Source organism: Dromaius novaehollandiae, chromosome Z (genome assembly GCF_036370855.1).
Source record: "Dromaius novaehollandiae isolate bDroNov1 chromosome Z, bDroNov1.hap1, whole genome shotgun sequence".
Classification (NCBI taxonomy): Eukaryota; Metazoa; Chordata; class Aves; order Casuariiformes; family Dromaiidae; genus Dromaius; species Dromaius novaehollandiae.
Genome location: NC_088132.1, coordinates 71,542,722 through 71,567,918, shown reverse-complemented (window position 1 = coordinate 71,567,918; position 25,197 = coordinate 71,542,722). Strand labels below are relative to the sequence as shown.

Sequence of the window (25,197 nt, the reverse complement as noted above, 5' to 3'; positions counted from 1 at the left end):
TCCCTCTTCCACCCTCTCCGGGGTGACCGGGGGACACCCCAGTGCGTCGCCATCCCGCCCCCTCCCAGAACAGCCTCCCCCCAACAGTCTGCCGGGGCCCTTCCCCCACCGCCCCCTCAGGGGGTCCCGCGCGCGCCGCAACGGCCGCGGGGGGCGCCAGGCGCAACGGGCGGGAGGCTCCGCGCGCCGCCACGTGACCCGGCTCCGCGAGCGCGGGGGGCCCCCGCGGGGAGGGGGAGGGGGCGTCGCTCCCCTCCCTGCGGGGGGGCCGGAGCCCCGCGGTCACGTGGCCGCGGAGTGATGTCACGGCTCCCCCCCCGCCCTGCCCGCGCCGGTCGAACGTGGCGCGCGCGCGGAGCGGCCCGAGTGTCCCGCGGCGGCGGCGCCGCTCCGCCCTTCGCAGCGGCTCCTTCCCTCCCTCCCTCCGCCCGTCCGCGCGCGGCTCCCGGCGGCGGCGGCGAGCGGAGCGGGACGCGGCGGCGGCGGCGGCTCCATGGGGTGAGTGCGGCCGCGGGGCGGGCGCTGTGAACAGGGGCTTTGTGTGCGGCGCCCACCTGCCCCCGCCCTCCGCGGGGGGCTGCCGGCGGCGGAGCCCGCGGGGGCGAAGCGCAACAGGAGGAAACTTCTTCCCTCCGCGCCGCGGAGCGCGGCTTCCCCGCGTGGGAGCCGGGCCGGGCCGGGGGGGCAGCCGGGGGGCGCTGCCGCCCGGCGATTTCACTCGCTTCGCTTCATTTCTGCCCTCGCCGCCTCGGGGGTAGATTCACCCCCCAGCCCCAAAACGGCGCGGGGGGCTGGGGTGACCCTGCCGCTGCTTCCCCCGCACGAAAAGGGGGCCCCGGGGGGGGGGGGCTTCGTTTCGGGGGACCCGGGCGAGCGGCGGGCCGGTTACCGGCGGGGCCCCGGGGTCCGCGCCGCGGAGCACGGCGAGCCTCGACGTGCGTGTGGCTCAGACACCGGGATTTCTTTTCCTATAGCTGTTTTCTTTTTGTTTTTTTGTTTTTTTTTAAAAAAGAAGAAAAAATCAGGCTGCGTAAAGAATCGCACCGAGTTTAACCAGAAACCTGGTGTTTGCAACAAAACACGCGAAGAATTTTGCTTTATCTCGCGCGGCGCTCGGCTGCCGCCCTCTGCCATTGTTCCTTCTGGGGTCCCGAAGTTTCTCCCCGGGAACAGGCTGCTTGGATCCCGCTTTATCAGCGTCTCGGGATCTTAGCAAATTCTCCCGTTTGTCTGTATGATGACTGCGACTACGCTCACTACAGAACCGACACAGAGCACTGTCTAGTTGCAGTGTGCGCTGGGGCAGTAGAAGACAGTCTTTTTTTTTTTTTTCTTCTGTATAACAGCTGGTTTGAGATTAGCGTGTTTTATTTAAAAACAGAAAAAAATTGCTTAAGATGCCAAAAAATATGCATACATCATTTCAGAAAGGCCTTCTGATGTCCTTGATTAACTAGGAGTAAATGAATTTTGTAAATATCTGTCAGTGACCTGCTTGGCTCTTGTCTTGGGACACTCATGGAAGGCTGTCAATGAGATTTTATTTACTATTAAAAGAATTGCATAACAGCCATACGAACCCGGGCGGAGGAGCATTTGAGTAGAACAATGCTTGATACAAGCTCAGGATTCCCTTGTGTTGCAGCCAAGCTCTGTGCCAATAAGTCACTATGTAGTAGCAGGAGTCAGTCCTTCCAGTCTCTAAAAATACTGGCCCTGTGCTATTCGCTTCCCTCTTCCAAGAGTGCATCTGCTAGCAAATCAAGAAAAAGCTACCTCCTCCCTCTGCATCTCTGAACCAACAAATTGATCATATCAAGGGGAGAAGAGGCTCGGCAGGAGGTTGCTGGTCTCGTTAAGCAATGTAAGCGTTTCACAAGGGTGTTTCCTCGCTTGCCCCTTCAGTGTTTTTCTGCTTATTTTTTCCTGCTTTTTGTTGTTATGTTCCCCACTATGCTACCTTTCTTCTCCCCATCTCTGATAAGGAATGTGTGCCCCTCTTGAGGGAGGAGCAGTGCCTGGAGAATATGAAAGCTAAGTTCTTGTGCGAGTTGCTGGCAGTTTCTAAATCCTGCTGCAACAATACCCTAATCACATTCCTTCTGAGAGCTGCTTGTGGGCTGAATCTTTTTGCATAGGGATAATGCTTGAAATAACTGTAGAGGGAAAAACAAGCAAAACTAGAACAAATCGATCCAGAGCTTTAGTGCCTTGCTTACTGGCAGAGAGATAGTACGCTAGTGAAAATCCCGAGTGGCTTTTATTAGCAGGGTGGTAGGTAGGAGCATAGCAATCCATAACATCTTCTTGGGTTATGGATTCACATAACTGGCTTTCCTTCTGTTTGCAGGCTTCCTGCAAGTCTGAGAAGCCTCTTCCCTCTCGCGCTTTCCTTGGAGTTGCTGTGGGTGCGTACGTGCGATAGCTGTGTGCGAATAGCTGGGGCTTGCTTTTGGAGTGGTGCTCCTAACACATTGAGGGTCATTTAATGATGCACTCTTTGAGTGCAGAGGATGTTGTAGAAATAGCTACAGTTCGGGCAATACATTATCGTGGAGCTTATCTGTCAAACTGCCAGAGGCAGACATTGGGCTGGTGAAGTGCGGAAGCAACCTAAGATTTCCACTGGTGCTTAGGGTTAAAAGCCTAAGTGCTTGCAGAGGACTGCTGGAGTAGAAGTGACACAGCAGTGACAGAAAGTATCCTTCCCTCCTGTTGACATACCAACAGGATGGTCGGTAGGGCTTGGAGGTGATGACTGGTGTGCTGACCTTGCGACCAGCTCTGGAGGGGAGATCCTGCAGCCTGATGGTTAGGGCGTTTGCCTGGGAAGTTGAAGATCCTCACTCAGGTCCTCCCTCGGCAGGGCAGGTCTTGCATTTTAGGTTAATGTTGTAATCACTTAAAGGTGTTGTCTAAAGCTGCTATAGTGTCCTTGTAGTTTTGTACCTGGAAGCCATTGCTTTTATTGAAAATACTGTAAAGTAAGATGGGGGATTTTTTTGACCTGAAAGGGCTGGTTAAAAGGAAGATCCCGAGTTTGTTCAGCCCTGATGATAGAAAGAGGGTTTGTATGCTCCTGTGTTTATGGCTCTGTAACTTCAGTAGCTGGACACTTTCCACTTTTCGCAACTGCTGAGGGACAGGGAGGTGCAGTTGCCTGTTGCAGATGGGCCCAAGGAAACAACGACCTATGTCTGGATTCCCAAATGTATTGAGGCAACCTGAAACTTCCCTGGGGTGTCTGGCACTTGGGTGCTTTCTGAAAATCTTGGCTACAGGAACTTGCCTAAGACCCCAGCAGGAAATCTCTAATGGAAACGTAGAGATTCAGAGATCTCTGAAGCCTGGGAGAAGTATCCTAAATGCTAGATCCTCTTCCTCAGTATTTATGCAACACTTAGTGCTGCTGCTATTGAATATAAATCTGAATAAAGTCAAATAAAAATCACTTATCACTAAGATAATCAAGTTGATCTAGGTGGTGTTATGCTAGTTTATGGCATTAATACCCTTCCAGGATAGGAAATACCTGAATTCCTAATACTTTTTTTTTTTTTTTTTTTTTTTTTTTTTTTAAGGAATGGATATACGTAGCTTTTTCACTTGTAAACACACCCAGCTCTATTCTCATTTTCAGGTAGTGCTTAAAAATGTATTGCATTTTCATCAGCTAAAATATTTTCCCCACCCAAGAACCTGAAAGCTGACTAGGGGAGTTGTCATTAGCTCTGTCTGTGGAAACTTCTCTAGTCCAGAAATACTTAGAGCTGGATACCCTTCCAAGGGCCTTCAAAAGTATAAGGGCAGAGTTTATGGCACTGGGGCTGGGCAGGTGTCTTATGTAAATTAAATCATTGTTCCGGTCTGGTCGTCTTAACTCCTGCCCTAGTAGGTGACTGTTCTGCCTTAGGCTATTTCAGAGTATTCATCCATAAAGTAGTGCATTTGTCTCTTCTCAGATTTAAGGTTGCATCTGTACAAATTCTTTTGTTTGCTGATTCTGAGGAGCAATTAGTTGAATGGTTGATACAAAATATTAGGAAGGGAGTAAGTATAGACAAGTATTAGCTGTTGTTATTCATGTGGGCTGCTCATTTAGAAACTGGCACCTCACAAGTGGAGCTCTGTGTCACTTTTCCTCTATTTCTATTTGTAGCTGAATGCTTCAGTTCCAGTCTAGCCCTGTTGGACTAAGCACTGAACATGGAAGAGTCTTCAGGACGGCAACGTATCTTATGTGCAATCAAACCGAAGAATTGAGGGGCACACAAGGGGGGGCCTTTTTGTTTTAGAGATGGGAAATTGAAAGCAGAGAAAGTCAGCAGTATGTCCCAGTTCACGCAGCCAGCCTTGTCTCTTTTACTGTGCTCCTCAGTGAGCCGAACGTGTGTTGACAGACACTTCCAGACAAAAGAACTGGAGTAAGAACAGAGTAAAGTTTGAGTGTAATGAGTGAATGACAAATTTCCTTGGATTTCACGTCAGCTAGAATTTTGCCTGGAGTGCTGCCTGATATGCCAAGTAAACAAATCAGAGCAATGTCACATTTTGCTTTTTTTCCTCTAATCTTCTCCTGTAATTCAGTGTGTCTTAGGCCTTGCTGATACAAGCTCTCTTCTAGTTGTCTGAAACTGTTTTGGAAAACAGTTTAACGCACGGTACCTATCCCTGCATCAAGTCTTGCGTAGGTTTGCGTTAGTTTTGTGACGCTCGCAGAGGCTTGTACTGTTGTAAATGAATCACTAGAATGAAGACAAACATTTTGCCAATTTTGAATATCAAGAGGAAGTATAAGAATAGAGAGTCGATGCACAGTGTACCGGAGGAAGGAGTGATAGGAATGTGTAGATTTGTTAGTGATGCTATGTCTATGGGGGTCTAGCATTTGTGCTCAAATGCTTATATTTGTACAGTTCAGCACATCCTTGCTAGTGATTTGTGAATATATAGAGGGATTGGACTAAGTTACCCAAGGCTATAGTTACCTGCTGTCTCTGATGTCCCGTTCTGTTTTGAATGAGATTAACTGTACATAAATCACTCCCATTCTTGTATAGTACTGGAGCTGCCCAGTGCATTTCTTAAGTGTCTTTTCATTGGTAGTAACAGTAGATTAACCAAGCCAAGAAGTATTTGTCTTTATAGATAGCATTAAGTTTGAAACAATTTTGTTTCATTTGACCCTTCCTATGAGAGGAGGGAGAGCTACTCAAGATGGAAAAACTGAGCTGTGCTGATAGAGTGGGGAAGTGTTCCCTTTGCTTTTGGTCAGACAGTGCATGCTTCTCTGCTTTGGCCTGAGAGGTGCTGCGAGAAACGTGCTCAGCTGGATGGAGGTGAGAAGGCAGTCAAACATGAAGTCCTGGGTGCGTTTTTCAGGATGGCATTGGCTTGCTGTGTTCGTGTGCAAACAGCCAAAGAGCTGGGCAAAGGCTAATGCCTCCAGGTGGCCCAATGGCTTTGGCAGCGGTGCAAAGGAGAAGCTTGGGTTTGGGCATGCTCTTGGTGTTGGTTAGTAGGTCAGGGGAGCTCAAGCATGTGAAGCGTTTGACAAGTTGGGTACTGAAGGGAGCAGAACAGTCACTAGTACTGTGGATGCCTCTGTCTGCTCTGCGTGCATCACTAGCTGCCACAACGGCTCCTTTCTTTCAGTCAGAGCAGGGCTTGTAATTTGGAAGGAAAATGATCACCCAGAAAATAGATGATGATGATGATGTTCTGAGAGAGGAGAGACCTTTGGGGACCCTTATTTTCCTCTATGAGAGTTAGAGTATTCATGCAAAGGAGATGTAAATGTATGGCAGCAATAGTACTCCTTCAACTCCCTGTCTCCCCCTCCTCCTTGGTGTTGCCAGATCTTGCTTTGAGTCTCTAGTTTTCTTTGTGGAAAAAAATTGTTTGAGGTGGTTTGGGGAGGAGAGGGGGACAAGAAGGAAGGGGAAATCAGTTGATATTATGAATGATGCTTTGTTGCAGAGGTGTTGTCCGAGGAGGAGGCTTCTCAGTGTGTTCTGAAAGAGATGCAAGACCTTTGACACCTAAAATTAATCAAATTTGGTGCATCTTATCAGTAATGGGTAGCTGTCATCGGCATGAACAGTATGTATAGCATATCCTAAGGCTGTTTTACTATTGCTTCACTGGATCTTTGGTCATTCAAGGATTTAATTACAGTGTTGTCTGAAAGACCTTGCTCAGATTTTAATGCAACTTAATGAAAGGCAAAAACTGTGCCAGTATGGCTGTTTACTGTGGTTTGCACAAATCTTACTGTAAATCAACGGGGGAGATTGTCCTAATCTGCCTCCTCTGTTTAAACCTAAAGATTGTGTTGTATATTAAAACACAGTTTCAATATTCAGCCTCAACAATTTCATTAGCACCGTTTCAGTGCCTCCTGTCTTAACTAAATAGGTTTAGCTAAAGATGTTTTCTATGTCTTGTATTTCTGGAAGCTATTTCTTAATAATAAGCTGAAGAGAGATGAGGTGGAGGACTAGATATTTAGTTTTGGAGCTAATGGTTAAAAGCATGTAATCAGCATTAGCTGTTGAGCATCTCTGGAGTTAAGCACCTCTCCACTGCTAACTTGCTGCAGCTACAAAATGATAGTGCTCGGTACTTTTTATCACATTTGTTCTGAAAGGAGAGAAACGCCACTACTGGTAGACATTGCTTCTTGTTAGTACCTGTGATTCATTGCAGAAATGCTGTTTTGAAATGTCTCGGTTCTCCCTAGTGAATGCCTAGCAGTTGTTTCCTATCTCATAAAAAGAGGAGTGTGTTAATGGTGCTTCCTTTTTTCCCCCCTCTGGCAAATGAACGCTTGTCATAAAGCTCTGCTGAATCAGGATGCTGACCTCTTTTTGCATCAGTTCCAACAATTACACCCTTTGAGAGGTGACTTCCTCTTTTAAAAACAGTGTCAAGAAAAGGCAGCACTTACTGCTTCACAGGTTTTTATCTCTACTGCTGGAGGATTATGGGCACTATGATGCACAAGCTGTAATCTTAATGTTTGTGTTGAACCATCTCTTATGGAAAAGATACAGATGTGACCCATACGCTAAACCCAGGAATGCTGTTTTTATGTGCTTGTGCATGCTTTTTTAATTATGCTGCGGATTTAAGTTTCGAATTTAACATATAATATGCACTTACGTAAGAGGTGAAGTATCTTGTGGGGAAAAATAATAAGTTGGCCTCTAACAGAAATACAGCTCAGCTCCCTTCTGCCTTTCCAAAAAGGGGAAAATGATAGTAGCACGCTAGAAGTGCTTGCAACAGGTTTTAATTAGACTATGTTACGGATTCCTCATATTAGACAGTCTAACTTTTGCACCTCTTTTGTGTGTATATCTGCAAGGAGTTGTTATCTCTCACGTAAGCCTGTAGTTCAGTACTTCCACAGGAACTGTAACAAATATTTCATTCATAGGAGCCAAAAATGCCAGGGGGAAGCAGGGGGAAGGACAACCTGTAGAAGAAAATTCCTTGCCAACCTGTATTTGGGGAAAATTTTCTTGTTTTCAATTCCATGCCCTTCCCCTTATGCAAGGATTTGTTTATATTCTTTTTAAAATGGTCTAATTAAACTGATAACAGGATTTTTTATTTTAAATTGGGGCACTGTGGAATATTGTGTGATGTTTCTCGGTTCTTAAACTTCCTTTTAGGGTTTTTTTTTTCCCAAGAGTCTTAAAAACAATTTGCTTTTTTTGCCTTTAGCTGTAGTGTGTAAAGAAGGCCAGATATGTGTAGTGGTATTTGTCTTGTCCGTACCCTGGCATTTCTGGTCTTTCCAATGCTCATCATCCTTGGTGTTGCTAGAGAACAATTTAGGAGATTATGGAGCTCTTGCTGAGGTTCGTGCTCGGTTCCAGTGAAGGTTAAACAGCTGTTGTGTGGTTTCACACTTTCTCCAAAGTCTGAGCAGCTGTAATGCAAATGGAGTGGCTTGCTTCTCTCAGAGCAATCTACAACAATTCCTTCTTTCCCCTGTTCCAAAACTTCCAGGTTTCCTTGATTCTTTGATACTGTTCTTTTGTAACTACTACAATCATTCAGCTAAGGCAAAAACAAAGAGAAATTGTCACGTAAACCAGGGAGTGAAAAGCTGCTGTGGATTTTTTTTTCCTTCTGCATGATATAGAGTTAAAAGTAAAAACCCCACAAACTCATTCTTCTTGGTCCCATACCTCGAGATGAAAAATGAGAACTTTGAATGGAAACCCTAGGTCATATAACTGGAAAGAGTAAGAAAACTGGAATACTTCAGAATGACTACTAAACTGGACCTAGAGTCATTTAATTAAATTCAGTGATATTTTAACAGCGCGCAGAGTTTTCCCACCCGGAGTGCCTGTCGCAGGTCTGCTTTCTGTAGGAAATGCGCTCCAGCGTATGTAGTGTGTGGAGTTTCCTATTTCGGGTTTTTTGAGGGGAGAAAGCTTCTTGTATGGGTCTTAGATGGTTGTCATATAACTATAGGGTTGAATTAAATGATGTGTTTACTTAGCACTAATTGCTGTTCCTGAATGGTGCTCAGTGTTGTATGACTGGAAGCATTCATATATACTCTACCAAGGCAGTACTATGTAGTAGCATTTTTAAACGCTAGCTCATAGTAAAGTGATCGTGTACAACATAGCAACTTACTTCGTAATAATGTGTGGTACTTTGTTATGAAGCAGTTGAATTTCACTTTGCTTGGCAAATCTACTGTCTTTGCTTCATCTACTGTTTCTGAAGAGTGATGAGAAATTTTAGAGACGCAGCATGACCTATCTGAATTTTATGTCCCAGTCCTCATTTCAGCTACTTATTTATCTGGCTAAGACTCAATATTTTTTCTCTTTTTTTTTTTTTTTTTTTTTTTTTTTTTTTTTTTTTTTTCCTAGGGTGGAGGGAAGACATTTATAGAGTTGAACAGCCTTTACTTTAAACTGTTCCTTCAGTAGGAACTTGCGGAGAATCTAAAACTGCTAAATGAGAGTGACTGGCTATTCCGGTGAACGCACTGGAAACGTACTGTAAAACCCGACATTTGGAGTGTTTCTACATAGGTGGCTTTGCCTAGTCCAGAAGTTTGTTGCTTTTAGTTTTTCCTGCTATGCTCTAGGAAGAAACACATTACTACTTTCACGTTCTGTTCTCTGTCACTTTTGGCTTGGGTCGGTCATGCTTTGTATGTGGGAAGCTTTGCGCTAGGTACTGGCTTCTTGTTTCTCTGTGAAACCTTGCAGCTTGTCTGTAAAGTTTGTTATATGCATTTGTGCAACTGCTGCTTTTCTTCATTTGAAAGGGAGGAAGGGGGAGCATGGCTGTTGTTTGTGATAGTACGTTGTCAAATTAAGAACAGCTATGACTCTGAGAATATGCATACGGTTTCTTATGCGGAAGAGTATAAAACACTCCTTCCGATGATAAGCTCTGTTCTTGCTTGGATGATCCATCTGCTCCGCTGAGTTGAGCTGTATGAGTATCTGCGTGTGCATGCTTTGCAACTCGCTGGTTAGTGGTTGTATTTACATATAAAACGGCAGTGGATGCTTTGGCTGCCCAGTGCAGACCCACAGTTGTGGGATGGTGAAGTTTTAATTGAATGAGATGGCATACTTTTCCGCTTTTCCCACCTTACAAGCAGCTTCCCTGATGCTAACGCTGAAATAGGCTGTGGTCGGAGAAGTGTGCTGTACCGTGTATGAACCTGTCAGTGATTTACTTATATGAAGAGACAGCTAGTATAACATGGTACACTTTTAAATTTTTGGTAAGGGCTTGCTCTGTTCTTCTGTGGTCATACTTAGGCTTACTTCAACTTGCTTTTAAGTTGGGAGGAAAAAGAAATTTCTCTTGACTTATTGTTTGTCTTAATCATTTTTAGAGCTTGAGGACTAAAACTTCGAAGGGCTACATGGGTATGCAAATTCAGTTCAGGCTTGGCTCCCAGTGGACTGAATGATATCAAGTGGAAATCTTATTTTCCTTTCTTTTTTGTTTAGATGTTGAAGAAGGATAAAAAGCTCCTCAAAGATTTGGAAGGTTGAATGTGATCAACATGAAGAGCTTAAAAGCAAAGTTCAGGAAGAGTGACGTAAGTATTTCTGCTCGGTTTGACTGCTGGTTTGCATACTGGAAACAAGTTCTTCACTCCCACCTTGATAAGGTTGTAGGTTAATGAATGACAGAGAAGAAAAACTTTTTCCAAGTACAAGAGCAATGGCTGAGTACAGTACATAGTAGGCTGTTTTTGTTTTGGAATGCAATTCTGTTATGCAATCTAATAGTATTTGGCTACCTTGCTCATTTTTGGAATAGCTGAATCATGCATATGTGTATGGGGTCTGCTGATCATCTGTTAGATTGTGCTCTCGCCCGGACTGAAACTTTGTTCCAGGTGCAGGGTTAAGTCTAGTAAGGACTTTGCTGCCCAATCATATTTCTGTCCAAGCACAGTGCTGTTCTTATCAGCATGGTGTTTGAGCACTTAACAAAAGCCTCCCCAGGCTGTGGCGGAGTTCCTTTGTTAGCAGGACTTTAGGAATGAGCCGTGCAATTAAGGCTTATGTGTGGCTTATCAGTTCCAGTGCCACAGGAGAGGTGGATGTGAGGCTTAGTCAGGACAAGAGACAAAAATATGACAGTCTTACAGTAGGCTATTAAAACTGTATTTGGAGAGACACAATGCTGCACTTCATGTTCTGTGTCTTGCTAGTAGTAATATCAGCTTGAAGTTACGTAGTAAACATAATTCCTTTGGACCAGTGTGACTGCTGTAGTCTTGCACAGCTTTTACCATATACCTCACTGCTGCTTGTCATGTCTTGCAGGAGGTAGTGGCAGCATTTGGAAGCATATTAGTTAATGTGTGCGTTGCACACTTGGTAGAAGAAAGTCAGTGTGTGTTGCATCATAACTAGATAAGGTTATAAGGGGATGATGCGCTAAAAGCACAGAACTGTGCCTGAAGCCGATGCAAGTTTGTGATGCTGTAGTTCAGTGCTGTCCTTGTCTTTCTCCTCCTACTGCTGTTCATTGCAGCTTCTTGCCTTGCACTAATGCTGATGCTCGCTTGATAGTGACATGAGCAGTCACTGAAACACGCGACTTTGATGTGTTTACTTTGATGTGTGGAATTGACTTCTCAGATTTTGAGTGGAATTTGTAACAAATCTCTGTCATCGCTGAAGAATGGGATGTTTCATCCTTCTGCAAATCTACATGCTGCTTTGAAAGAGGTGATGTATTGGTGTTTGTCATGGACACATTCCCACAGGAACAGCTGTGTTTGGTGAAGGTGCATTAGGCTTGAAATGCAGGTTCTTTAGAAGTTTTCATGTTTGGGGAAATCATTATACACTGTGCTCAGTAGTGCGAACTGCACTTTGATGTAAAGATGGTCTCGTGGCATGCCATTAGAGGTGTCTTTAGCAAGCTTGTAATGCACTTTTTTGATGTGATCTGCAGATGTGCTGATTGCTGCTTAGAATGTCTTTTGAACTACAGGTTAGCATTTGGTGCAGGAAAATGCTGTATTGTCATCTTGGCAGCAGTACTGGTGGTGGCTCTATTCCTTCAGCTCAGCAAAAGCTCTAAAAAGACCTGTTCTTTAACCAACCTAAATGTCAACCAACCTTGGAGAGCGGAGTGAAGAACACCGAACGGTTTCAGCAACGTTTTGCTTTTGTTAGTTAGCAGGCTGGGATGGCCAAAGAAAAGGATTGAAGAAAAGGTCTCATACAGAAAGTGCACATCATACTATCCAGCATTTAAAGGTCTTTAGTGCATCTTTAGTGTGTTTAACTTCACTAGGTTTCCAAAATCTCCTGCTTTTTCTGGGATGGAGAACTGGACTGGAAATAACAGACTTAGAAGTAAATGATTGTGGAAAATAAATCTACATACATCAAATCATATGTAATTCTGGTTTGTACCTTAGGCCACTTAACAACAAAAAAACGCCAAACACATCCCAAGCTTCTGATGGCACCTCACCTGAGTATTGCGCTCAGTTTAGTCCAGAATCGCGTATTTCATAGCTGAAGTGTTGTTGCTGTTCTTGAGTAGCAGCAGTAGCTGTTTTGGGTCACCCACACCATTAAAACGTTTTACAGGCATCTGCTTGAATAGAGAGACAGTCCCTTGGCTAAGGTATGAACACGCTTGGTGTTATGGGACTTAGGTGTGCCTGTGCGTTAGGATGACTTCATTCACGCTTTTGCGCTAGTTGGCTGGGCTGCTGCTGTAGAGCAAAGGCTAAGTGACGTGCGTGATGCAACTAGATCTTGCTGTAACTAGTCCACCCACTGTTATAAATTGCACGGGATTGCTTATCCCTTATTTATCCTTTTTAACTCCCTCGCACCTCTTTGAAAAACCAAAAGGAGGCTGAAAATTATTGCTGTTTTGATACTAGTGCTGCTGTCTACTAGCTGGAGACAAAGCTGGCCACAAAGGATTTTTCAGATACCTAAAATGTAGGTATGTAGCTCTAATAGCACAGCAATCTAAATTCACGACAGTCTGCCTTCCCCTGTGTTGAAGCCAACCTTAAGGGTGTAATTCAAAGCAGCCAACAGGAGACGTTCTACATTTTGTACAAGATAAACAAGGAAAATTATCCTTTTCTTCCTTCTCTTTAGTTTCCAAAAGCTGCCCTTAGCTATAATTTGTGAGGAGGAGGAGGTGGCTTAAATTGGAATTAGTTGTATTTGTATGACGGTGTATAAGATGTTAACTGCTTTTGGGATGGGGATAAGGATAAGGTCAGCAGGGATGGGGGCCTCTTTCTCACCCCAACCCTCTTTGCTTTCTGGAGGAAAACTTTGATGTCTTATTTTTGCAGAACTGAGAGTGTCTTGGGGGAGGGAATGTACCCTTCTTTCTAGCCACACTGTTAGCATTAAAAAAAGGGAACGGGGAGAGGAGTGAGAATAAGTCTTCAAGGCGTGTGTGGGAAGAAGGAATTACTCAAACACTTCTCTAGCAGCAAGGCTCATAACGTAAGACTGTATGCTAAAATGAAGACCAGGTAAGCAACTTCACCCGTATACTAAAGCTCTCTAGGCTTTTCTGGAGCAGCTGAATTCAAAGTAGGCTCAACTGCTGATGTTCATGCATATATTTGTGTGTTCCTGCTGTGGGGTTTTAGTTTGGTGCTACAGCTACACCAGTCTTTCAGCTCCCAAAAGGAATGGCTCTGCTCGCTCTTCTCTTGCCACTGCTGACAGTGCAGCCATGCAACACTAAGGTTGTGGTGGTACTTGTCTGACTCCACAGCGAGTCAGTTCAGGGACATAAAGCAGCAGAAAATTATTTTGTGGGGTTAGTTTTAGCTGGTTAACTCCCTACTCTGTCTCACTGTGGGGTCTGCTCTGAGAGGCATGGTGAAAGGAGGAGGAGGAGCAGCAGCAGGGCTTCCCTTTCTGCAGCTGTTTGCTTGGCTTTGCTGCATTGTCAAATCACGTCTTCAGATTACTGGCCTAAAAAGCACAGGGTGGGCATGCCAGAAAGGAGTTGCAGGAACACACAAGGCTGCTAATTCTGATATTTAGCAGAGCTGGTGTAGTCCACAGCTGAGATAGGTGGGAGCTTGACTATTCTTGTGGCTCTGAACTGGGGGTGATGAAGGAGAAAGCTTTTGGTGCTCAGCTCCGCTTTGCCTTACCTGATTCCCTCTCTGTGTGCACAAGCAGCCCTGTTAACTGAGAAAATCCCTTTTCCCTTGGTGCGTTTAATCACTGTGAAATCCTTCCTGGGGGTGACCGTTGCCATGTGAATGTGTGTATTTGGAGTGGAGGAGTGAGACGTATTGCTCTGTCGTAAATAGGTATCGTCAAAGTATGATGTGTAGTTACAGAAGCATGTTTGTAGTCCAGAAATCTATAAACAGGACGCCCAGGGGGGAGCAAATGCCGGGACTGGAAGCTCGATGTTGGATATGCACACTTCAAAAACTTGTAGCCAGAACTACAGAAATTGCACTTCCTTCTCAACAAAGCATCCAGTCTCCTTTTCTGCCTCAGAAGCTTTATTTTCTCCTCTTGTCTCTCACCTCTTGCTCCTCATTATGAATCTTAAAACCTACCCTTGGTAACGCCTGAGAACTGGTGGCCTGAAAGGATGACCACTTTAACTGTTGCTGTGCACTCTTACAGGCAGCACTTGAGAAAGTCGGTATAATAATATCAGGAACTATCACTTTAGAGCTTCAATTTGTTTATGGGCAGTTTATTTACGTGACCGAGAATGAACATCTCTAAACCATTAAGACAGATTCTTCACTGTCTTAGCTTGAAAAAGCAGGATTTGAAATAATTAAAAAAACAGTGCTACTAATGTCTGATTGGGCTTCTTAATAGTTATTAACATTTGAAGACCTGAATGTTTTCTGTAATAACTAATCAGTTTGTGGTCTAACTTCAAAGGCATCTAGATACTTAGAGGCAGATGAGAGCTGGATGGATTTTCAAATGTGTGAAAGTATCAAACCTGTCTAAACATGTTCTGTCTGCTTCTTAAATATGGCAAGATGCTCACCTACATTTTTAGGCACATACACACATTTAAATATCTAGCTCTTTGATCCTAAGATATGGTAGGTGATCTGGGTAGGTAGATTTGTTTTTAACTGTGTTCTTACCCCTCTAGAAAAGGGATGCCGTATGAAGGCTATGGTGAGTTGGATTGTTTTCTCACTCTCAGCCTTATATCTTCGCTCTCAGCCTTAGATCTGTGGGCAGTAACTGAAAGAGTTTTGGGACCGTTTTCTGGATGTGCTTGAAGATCAGCTGATAAGCATATTTTTGCCGTTTGACAACAGAACAATTTTTTGCCCTCATTGCTATCTTGTTAACTGGGTAAGGGGCAGATTAGAGTTGGGTTTTGTTTCCAGATAGCTTCAATACTAATAATATTCAAGTGGTTTTAAAACTGAAAATTGAGTATGCAGTTCAGTGTAAGAAGCAGCTTTTTGTCAGAAGTAGAGCCAAGGGAGGCTGGGATTTCCCAATGCTAATTGCCAGCTCAAACTTCTGGTATTTCTGGAAATGCCTATTCCTTTGCTAGCACATGCGGGAGGGAAGATTTGCAATTTTCGTGAATTTTCTTGCTTTTTGGTCTGGGATGTAGTCGTTGTTCTATAAATCTCAAAATATGGGAGAGTTAGGAATGTTGTAGTATAAAATATTTCAGTTTTAATCTAGAGGCCCTCCTAATTAAGGCTTGGCAAGTCATTGTAATGCCCGATGTTCTGACTAGTAGGCTTCTGTTCAACAGTTTTAAGGAATAAAATGCTATGTGGGGGTCTGGAACGAGAGATGGCTGGGTTACATTCCATTGAAATCACTGTTCCCATGTGCTCTGGGAGTGCACATGTGGGAGAAAAAACTTGGGTGGGGCAACTTTAAAAATAATAAAGCAGAATCTCTTTTAAACAGCTCTTAAATTCTTTTTTCCACTCAAAGCTACAACTAGCCTAAAAGAGAACATGAGATTGTAAAAATTGCACTATCCACCCTGTGTACACATACTATTTTCTTTCAAGCTAATTGTGGCAGAAAAGCACATACAGAGTTCACTGTGGCTTAGAAGTGAAATAGCAATGTTTTCTGACCGCTTTATCCAATTATTTAGAAAGTGAGCTCCTGAAACTTGCTTTTATTTGGGTGTCTTCCTTTTATCGGGTATTGAATTAAATAAATGTGAAATGGATTGTCATTGTCTTAGCTTTCTTTCGGTTTACTGTGTCCTTCAGTAATAATTTTGGGGTTTGCTATACGGTGTGTAAGGGGAGAATTTATCTCTGGAACATATAGGACGTCCTCAGCCATCTCCTTTTGGAAAAGGAGGCTCTATCCCCTTCCTCTTGGAGCGAGTGACACAGCTCCTGCCTCTGCCTCCCTCCGCCGGGAGGGAAGGGAGGGCTCTACCCGCCACCCCATCTTCCGCTCGGGAGCTATTTGGCTTCGTGCCTCCAGTTCTGGACAGCGTAACGCTCTGCTCTCGTCAGCTTGCTCTCCCAGGCAAAGCTTAACCGCTTTGCACGGAGAAGCGGTTAAATATACTGTGCGAGTCCTACAGTGTATAGAGTAGGGCCTACTGCCTGCTGCAGTCGGTTCCATGCAAATTTCTTGCCATCAAGTAGTGTCTTTTCTTCCTAACAGGCAATAGGAACTTGCTTAGAGTACTTTTAAAATTCTTACTCAGGTGAACTGTAATTCTGGCACCCTTGGTCCTCTGTGAGGGGCCCGTCTCAGCCCCCTCAGGGGTGAGGTGTAGCATCTCTTTTACCGATGGAGGAAAAATGTAATGGAGAAGGCAGGTAAAAACTGAGAGAGATAAAAGAAGGGGGAAATAATGGCGAGAGGGGGGAAAAAAATGGGAAAGAGGGTCAGCTGAAGCAGTAGGGTAAGAGTTACGATTTTGCTACCAGCTGTTGTGGGATGCCTGCTGATCTGCTAGTTCAGGAAGGGGAGAACAGAGTCTTGGCAGAGCATATGAGGCCAGATAACTTGCAGATATTCTAGAAACAACCTTTAGTATCTCCAAATAGTTGTGAGAGAAAGGAAGGGGAATAAGTCAAATGAGAAGTGTGCTGTAATGTTTGAAATTATAGTAGAGGAACCTGTGTTGCAGTTGGCTCGCTTTGAATAAACACACAGTTATTTCCTAAAGCAGGATTATAGTTTGGGATATCGTAGAGAACGTCTTGGTTGGGTTCCCAGCCAGACTTAGTCTGTCTGTCTGTAGTGTCAGCTACAAATCCCCAATTCCTTTGTCTGGAGCAGCCCCCACGTCTGTTAAGTTTTCAGATGTGGTTAGTCAAGGCAAAAGTTTCAGCCTATTGCTGTACCATAGCTTTGAGGGTATACCATTAAGTAGTTGAGGACCCAGTTGTACACAGAAAAACATGAAGAACTCTCCAGTGGAAAGTTGCAGCTTCTTCCTGCTTGTCTCAATAGTGCTGCTAGTAAGAGAAATTTCATCTAACCTTTTGTAGGAATTGGATTCTGCTGCTGCTTTTTGGGGGGGTGGATATTGAGCTGGAAAGCTCATCTGTTTTCTTCCAGTTATTGCTTGGCCTAATAAAGGGTATCGCTTCTTCATACGGGCCTTTTCTCTTGGGATCCATGACAGCACCACAGTGTAGCTGTGTCTTCTCATTTTTTCCTCCAGTTGTTTTGAAAGGAAGGAAGGAGGAGGATGATCTAATGAGTCGATGCCACACTTAAGACTCCTGATAGGCAGTGGAGAGTAGGATTTCCTGCATAGCAAGAACCCCCTGACAGTTCAAAGACAGCTAGAGTGACTCTGTTGCCCACTCGAATCTAGCAGGTTATATTAGACCCACCTCCCTGAAGACAAATAAACTTCTCAGCTGGTGCTAAAGCCAGTTAGCAGCATCTACATGGCAGAGTGCTTGAGGAAATAAATCCTATAGACCTGGTATTGGCTGCACACAGGACCGTCTCTGGGGTGTCTGCTTCTTGCAGCAGTATTCATCCATAGATTGAGCTGATCGTGGACACTTGCAAACTTGATGAGCCAGCCTATAGATATCTGGTGGTGGTGTGTTGCACGTGCAACTCTATTAAACCCAGTGCTTGACTGAGCTGGGAGAAGCTTTGGGACTGAATGAGTGCCAGATCAAACCTGCGGGGCTGTTCTCACGCATCTACTTGCAGTTTCTCAGTCCTTTTGCTAGTATGTGCACTCATCTGAGCTCTGCTTTCCACACCCCTGTTTGTCCCAGAGCCCATGCCCTGAGGGAATGACACGCAGCTTGTGCACTGCTGTAGCTTCCACCTCCAGCCATGCTTGTGCCCCAAATTACTTGAGGAATAATATCTCCTATTATCACTGGTCCTGGAGTCATCCCCTCACCAGCACAGAATGACATGGGGGCTAACGATTCTCCCATAAATACAGGTTGAGGAAAAGGAAAGTTGTCTCTTTTCCCCAGGTGTCTGCCTAGGCCTCCCAACTCTGTTACTCCAGTCTCCTCCTTGCATTCCCTCCCATCTAGAGCGGAAGGAAGGGTTGGAGGCTGTGTGAAAGGAAAGGTATATTGCTTGGTTACTGGTCGACCACGGACTGGTTTGTGCTACCAGCTTGAGCAGCGCCTGGCAAGCTGAATGCTTTGAATCTGTGTTCTGGGCACGCAGAGAGGTGGACCAGAGTGCCCAGGGCAGCTGCTTTGGCCACCCTCATATAATCCCACCTTAAAAGGAAGGAATATACGCCAAACCTTTGCAGAGATGATGAGGGACCCTCCCATTACAAATTTTTTTAAATTGAGTTAAATCCTGTAGTGTTAGGGCAGTAGTTTACAAAATCGTATGAGATAAATGAATGCAGATGAATTAGAATGTGGAAGTATCTGCTTTGTTGACAATTCATTGCTCAATAAAGTACCAAGATTAAGTAGCATAAAATGGGGTTGGGTAGGAAGAAGAGTGGCAAATTGACATATACAAACTGGAAAAAAGGTAGTATTTTTAAATATATCGGTAACAAGAAAGGAATTTTTGTTGTGTAGAAACATGTCTTTTGTGTCCCTTTAAACAGAGCACAAAAGTTCAAAGGCCTGAGTTTGGAAGAGCTGCAAAAAAGCAATTGTAATTTTTTCATTTATTTGCTTATCTTTAAGATTTAAATGTAAAATAAATTAAAATTCGCTGTCCATCTGTTCTTATTGTGGTACACTATATCCTTGTTCTTCCTTTTTGGCACCACTCATCTTTATCGGATTTAAAAAAGAAAGGAAGAAAGAAAAAGAATTATTTCTGTCCAGCTCTCAAAGCTGTCAGTTAAAACACATGCAAAGGAAGGGATTTAGTGACTAGTCCAGTCTGTGTTTGAAGAGTGTGGCCTCTTGTCTTTACTAAGAACAAGAAGTCATTTCTGTGAATAGATGTTGTTGTATTAACTACAGAATAAAACATTAGTTACACATTTTATTTTATTGGAGATTTGAGCCATTCCATCCCAGGCTTATATTTTGGGACCCTATGACTGGTACAAGCAGAAAGAGATGTTAAAGAGTTTATCAAGCTGAAATATATGTAGTAAGTGTCTTATTCCAGCAGTACTTACTTTACTACTGATCAGAGCAAGAAGCTGCTCTGATCGCTTGCAATCCAGGCAAATGCCCCGCTGGACCTAGCATTAGAGATATGTCAAGCCCTTTTCTGATCCTTCACTTGTCCTGCTTACATCTGCTTGAGTTTCATGCTTTGCTTGTTCTGAGGGTCCGTGAAACTAAAGCATAGAGGAGAATGAGGGCAGCAGTGGTGGTTCTTCCCAGGAAATACTATGCAATTAGTACAAGTTTGGACAGTTGGACTTTCAGCACTTGCTTGAAGGTACCTTTTTCTCGTTCAAAGGTTTAGTTGCTGAGGCACCGTGTGAGGCAGGCAGAGGGAGTGAGGATGAGGAAGGATTCCTGTGTTATGGTTGTATAGAAGAGTTGCTGTTTCTTCAGCCCAGGTGCAAGGAGGGGCTTTCCATGGGCTGAAGGGTGATTTGTTGGCTAAGGTGAGGTTGATGGCTGGTGTTTTTGCTTGACTGTGTTAGCTGCATTGAGTAAGGGAGAGTTTAAAAACTTAAGATCTGTGTAGGGAAAAACCTAAATTTGGAATGAATAGAAGGCTGAAAGCTAATAACAAGCTATATTTTAGCTAGTGAGAAAAAGCTATAATGCTGCAGTGTTTGCTTTACTGTTAGGATGGTATGTATGTATACATACAGCTCTGTGGTACAGATGTTTTAGGAACAGCTGTTTAGGAACAGCTCAACATTTATTAACAGAACATCTAATTCCAATAAATTTTGAAACAGTACAGATTTTCAATATACTGCTTTATTGTAAATTGCGGCAAAGTGCTAATTTCCAGCCGTTCATATTTTACTCTAATCTGGTTGTGTAAATATTCAAAACTCAGCTGGACAAGGTCCTGCGCAGCGTGCTGTAGCTGACCCTGCTCTTAGCAGGGCAGATGAACGAGGCAGTCTCCAGAGGTCCCTTCCAAACTCACCCCTTTTGTGATTCTGTACAAAGATTAGTATCTGGAAATGCACCTTGTAGAAAGCTTGTAATTATGTTCATACTTACAAAAGATACAAAATGTTCCTTAGAAAAACCAAAAAACAGTAGAGGTATGTTATCCTACGTGACTCTTAACTGCCTGAAGAGAACTTGAGGCTTACCCCCAGGAAAAGCTATGTTGTCATTGTCCATCTGTAAGTTATATAGCTGCCTGGACTTGTGTAGTCACTCTGACATGTGACAAGCCATTTAATGAGCTGTTTTCCTAATTCTAGGTCTAGACTCTCTAAAAGTATCTTAGACTTCAGCTTTAGAAAATACTGTTGCCCAGTACCAGCTGGGGAAAGCTGCTGTGGTTAAAAGTCTTTTAACTACAGCTGCAGGATATCTTCATTCCTTAGACTTGTAGCTTGTCTTCCTGTGTATTCTTATTACAGGTACTCTTCTTTTCCTACCTTTCACTTGCTACGTGGACTTTATACTTTACCTTGAAATAGAGTTTTTTTGTGTAGGAACCTCCTTCAGTGCTGTTCTTGCATGGCACCTAACACTAGGGCTGCTTGATCCTGTTTGGATTTTGGGAGCTGATATAATACAACTCTCTCAATAATCTGATACTTAAGCTAGGCTTACTGCTGTGTAACTGTCTGAGAAGTCTTAGTCTGTAGATACACTGCAGGTACGTATCTCAGATGGGCTGTACAGTTAACTGTCCAGAACACTTGTACTGAGTTGAGTGATTAGCATGATCAGAAGCAAAGGTGTTTTCATAACTTTGCAAATAATGTGGTTACAGTGCATATGTATGTATCTGACATACCCATTTTGCTCTGTTTGGAGGTACGTACTTTTCTTTCATCTTTGCTTCTTTTGCTGTGTGTGGTGGAAACCTCTTAGGAGTTTTGTAGACTTGAGTAACGTGCCTGCTTCTCCAGACACTAAAACAGAGCCCTTTGAAGTCTGGAGAAAGACTTCAGTCTCCTGGATTGAGCTTTGAATCAAAACTAAAGTAAAATCCTGGCTTCACGGAAGCAAATGGCAGAGCTTCAGTGTGACTTAAATTTCACCCAAATCTAGTGTAAAAGTACATGTAGCAATTGGAGGTACTCAGTTTGGCTAGTTATCCAATAGCAGCTCCTTTTTTGGGTCCGGGTTTATGTTTGGGGGGGGGGGGGGGGTTGTGGGGAGGGAGCAGTGGTTGCTTGCTGATACGACGTGATTCTGTGCAACAGGAGCAATGTCGATCCGTCAGTGACCTTGCACTTCTGACGTGAGAGCTCGTGAGCAATTTCATTGCACACCCCAACTGCAAACAGGTCACTGCATTTTCAAAAGTGGAGGAAGCTGCATCGTGCACAAGCACCATATTAATCATTAAGAAAACCTAAATGGTAGGTCAGCAAGGAGAGGCTACTGTACTGTAAGATTCATATCTTCAGTTGCTCTGCCTTGGCTGCTTCTTGTTGACATGCACTTAACAGAAAGAGATACTGTCAAGTATAGTCATGAAATCGGATTTGAAATTATAAATCTGTACGCAGCCAGTTTAATAAAAGAAGATGGGGATTGATGGGAGATGGTGACTTGTGAAAACAGGTATAGAAGCTGTTTAATCTGTAAATGTATGCTTGATTTGGAGGTTAATTCTTAAAGGCCTTCATAATATGCTTGGTCAACCAAGTTACTTCTGTGCATTTATCAGGGGAGGAAGCATCATTTTTTCTGTGATTTTTCTGGCTATGGCTAAAGGGATCTGAACAGGGTAACATGTACTTATGCCTTCTGGAGCAGTTTGAGAAGGGCTGCAAGTTCCAGCTATCTTGGAGCATCTGTTACTGGCTTTATTGACACAGTATGATACCTCAAGCTGCTGGGTGAGATTTTTGTGGACTTTTGTTTGCCCATCCGGTTATGTTTCTGTCCCACTTCTCTTGGTACAAAAACTTTATTTTTGCTGCATTTTTCTCACAACTGTCTCACATTGCACATCAATGTGTGATGACAAGTGCAATAGGTGGTGGGAGCATATCCGTGCAGTTACACTGGAATAGGTGTTGCAATTGGTGCTTCTGTGTGCAAAGCACTGTACAAGAAGAAGCTGGTGTTGGGCAGCTCCTTCTGCAGTAGCAAATACCATTTCTTAATGCCTGTGTTGTTTGCTTGTAAACTTGAAATTGCGCAGGGTGTTTTGTTTTTGTTGTTCTTAGTGTAGGTTCCTTGTTTGCAAGCCAGGTCTCGCTTCAGCTGTATTGCTGCACTGGCTAGTTAGCGCGTTGTGCCCTGGAGAGGGGTTGTGTTATCCATGTGTTTGTGAGGACTGTCAGCTCAGATTAATGTCAGCAAAAATGTCTTGAAGCTTTGCCGTTGTGGTACACTTCAGCTATCTCCGTTTATTCAGATGATGGTAAGATGCACAAACTCAGGTAAAGGCTGGATTTTGTTACCGTGTTTGTGAGTAGCATTGCTTTTCTTAGAGGATCATTTGAGGGTAGAAATAGGTTTATGCAATGCTTGCTATAATATGATGCAGTGAATGGGATGTTGCAGATATAAGCGGTGTGTGAAGAAACAGCTACGGGTAAATTTTTTCAGGCCTGTTAAGTGTGACCATCAGTTTCTGTTATATTGACTTGTGCTTTGGGGTACTACGTTGTTTGGGTTTGTTTATTCACTTTGAAGTGTGGAGAGCTGTAACCACCAAACATACTTTATTATTATTATTATTATTATTATTATTTAGGCTAGCAGGGGGAACAGAGGATTATCCTGTGGAAATAGAAGTTTGTTTCTAGGCTCTTGTCATTCACTCACTGACTGTGCAGTTTTGGGCAAATGAGCAACTAAGGCTGTTGTTTCAGCCTGTAAAATAAGTAGCATCGACCTTGTTTAGCTGTGCAGTGTTGTTGAATGGAAGGCACAGAATCCAGTCTTGGGTTTTCTGCTGCGAGATGAAATGGAAGAAGAGTAGGTAAGTGTTCTTCAGGGAGCAGGAAGGCAAGTTTTGTGAGTTAACATGTAGCTGAAATGTACTTGGCATCTTTTAGTGTTTTTTTTCTGGTAGCATAAGAATGTAATTGTTCTGCCATGGTGTATTTTTCCCAATCCATACAAGGGAGTTTCCACGCCTGGAATTTAGATTTATAATCTGCTTTGTTTTTTCTAATGTATCCTGGTACTTTTAGATTAAGGTCAAGTCACTCTATAATTTATTCTTGAAATGCTAAGTTGCCTGTTTCCTGTAATGGTGACTGAGGTTGTATCTGTCTATAAACTAACAGAAAAGGAGTCTGCTACCTAAAAACAATACATAAATATTACTTAATGATAGATTCCTTCCTGCTCTTCTGCAGTAATAATTCTTGCACTCACTCCCCTTTCTCAACTCTTGGACAGCTCTCATAGATTTAATGACCACATTCAAGGCAGGTTTTTCATCTTCTTCGATTTACATGTCTGGTTTTTGACACTCCTAGTTGTTGTTTTCACTTTTTATCAGACCTGCATCATTAGTCTGTAAGTTATCTATACAGTGTTTACTAGCTCCAGTTTTATGGATGTAGTGTTTTGTTTCAATGGGCGCTCTCTATACACAGCAAACACAGTTAGGAAGTTAAGATCTTTCACATAAGAAAAACAAATGAACAGTTTTCAGGAGGTTGTGTGTGCACTGAAGGGGGGAGAAACAAGCTTAGTACAGCCTCCTTAGAGGAAGAGGAATGGATACTGTAAATCTGACCGCAGGAATTGAATTGAGCTCCCAGGCAAACACCATGAGAACTGCCAAGCTAGCACAGCAAAGGAAGGGAAGGTCAGGAGACTAACCTGGAACTGGAGGAAGAACTGAGCCCCTTGTCTTCCAATGCAGGTTTCTCTGACCTTGTGCAGGTACTCGCTATCCCGCTGTCACATCTTTAAAATGGGGGAAGGAGGGAAGCATAAGAATATTTTTATGGCATAATAATGGTGGATAAATCAGTAATTCTGCAACACTCAAATGCTAAGGTAACACAGGTGCTGTATAACCCCCTTGAAATAGAGACAGCCAACTTCCACCCTGCCCCTCTTTACTTCTCTCTCAGCTCTACATAGGTTCGGCTCCTCAGGCTGTCCCGTGTGCTGGCCTGCATGCTGCCTCTTCTTGGAAACTTCTGTCTCTTGAGTTTCCTGCTGTTAAAATCTGGGTAGTTAGCTGAGGTGCTGCTGTTGCGCACTGCTGAAGATGACCTTTCTTGCACGGAGCTTTGAGTTTGTCCCAGGTATGTGTGGTAGGACTGCACGAGGAGGTTTGGATGGGCGCTTCCATCGGCAAGATTCAGAGGGGTGATTTTAAATGTAGAAGCAATAAATGGCCACGATGATAGTTTCCTTTAGTGATCTTTTATGTAAGGTAGGGAATCTTTGTTTCTGATGGGAAGGTGCTCAGGATGGGAAGGTGCTCAGGATCTTGTAGGATCAGATCTTTTATTAACATATCTTACTAACTTGGTTGTTTTCATAGGTTTGCTCCTGGTTTTCATCAATGCATGATTAGTCTGGCCTAAAATGTGCCTCTTCCTCTGTTTTCAGCGTGTGTGGGATTTTGGATGAATCGTCAGTTTTCACACACAGCTGAAATGCATCCTTTTTTCAAGTATGTTTGAGTAATCCATAGTGATTAAGCAAAACAAGTAGGAAAGAATGTGATCTTGCTATATGCCATGATTGTAATGACCCCCTGTTTGAAATAAATCGGTTGTTTGTCAAAAGACTCATGTCTGCATAAGCAGAAGGCATTGCCGCAGACAGGAAATGCCCTAGTCTGTTGACCTCGTCTCCCAAGGAAAATCAAAGCTCTCATTAAATTAAAAAAAAAAAAAAACCCAAACCCAACTTGTCTTAGTTGAAGACAAAGGCAATAATATGTATAACTTTTTTTAAGTTTATGAATGTGCAGTCTGATAAACGCATTTAAATTGCGTTTAACTTTTTTTAATGCAGCTGAAAAGAGTGAGGTCAGATATATTTTCTTAGGGCTATATTACGCTCTACAAGGGTGAACAGGAAATGGTTTAAAGGAATGCCAAGAAGCCCCTATTCCCTAACCAATTCCCTTGTCTTCTTTCAGCCAGCTTTATTTCGCATTGAATGCTTCAGCTGCTGTGAGC

At 43.5% G+C, this 25,197-nt stretch overlaps 1 protein-coding gene across 3 annotated transcripts in view; it reads left to right on the top strand.

Moving 5' to 3' along the window:
- The first annotated feature begins 283 nt into the window (after positions 1-283).
- The window catches only part of LOC112982178 (ankycorbin), an 86,037-nt gene continuing 61,123 nt past the window's right edge, over positions 284-25,197 (top strand). For 2 of the 3 annotated variants that reach the window (XM_026098373.2, XM_026098371.2), the window contains exons 1-2: positions 284-498; positions 10,008-10,099. In XM_026098373.2, coding sequence (XP_025954158.2) covers positions 10,064-10,099 — 36 coding nt within the window. In that variant the 5' untranslated portion in view covers positions 284-498; positions 10,008-10,063. Of the gene's footprint in view, positions 499-1,702; positions 1,865-10,007; positions 10,100-25,197 lie in introns of those variants that run through there. The other variant, XM_064502573.1, reaches the window with a different exon arrangement.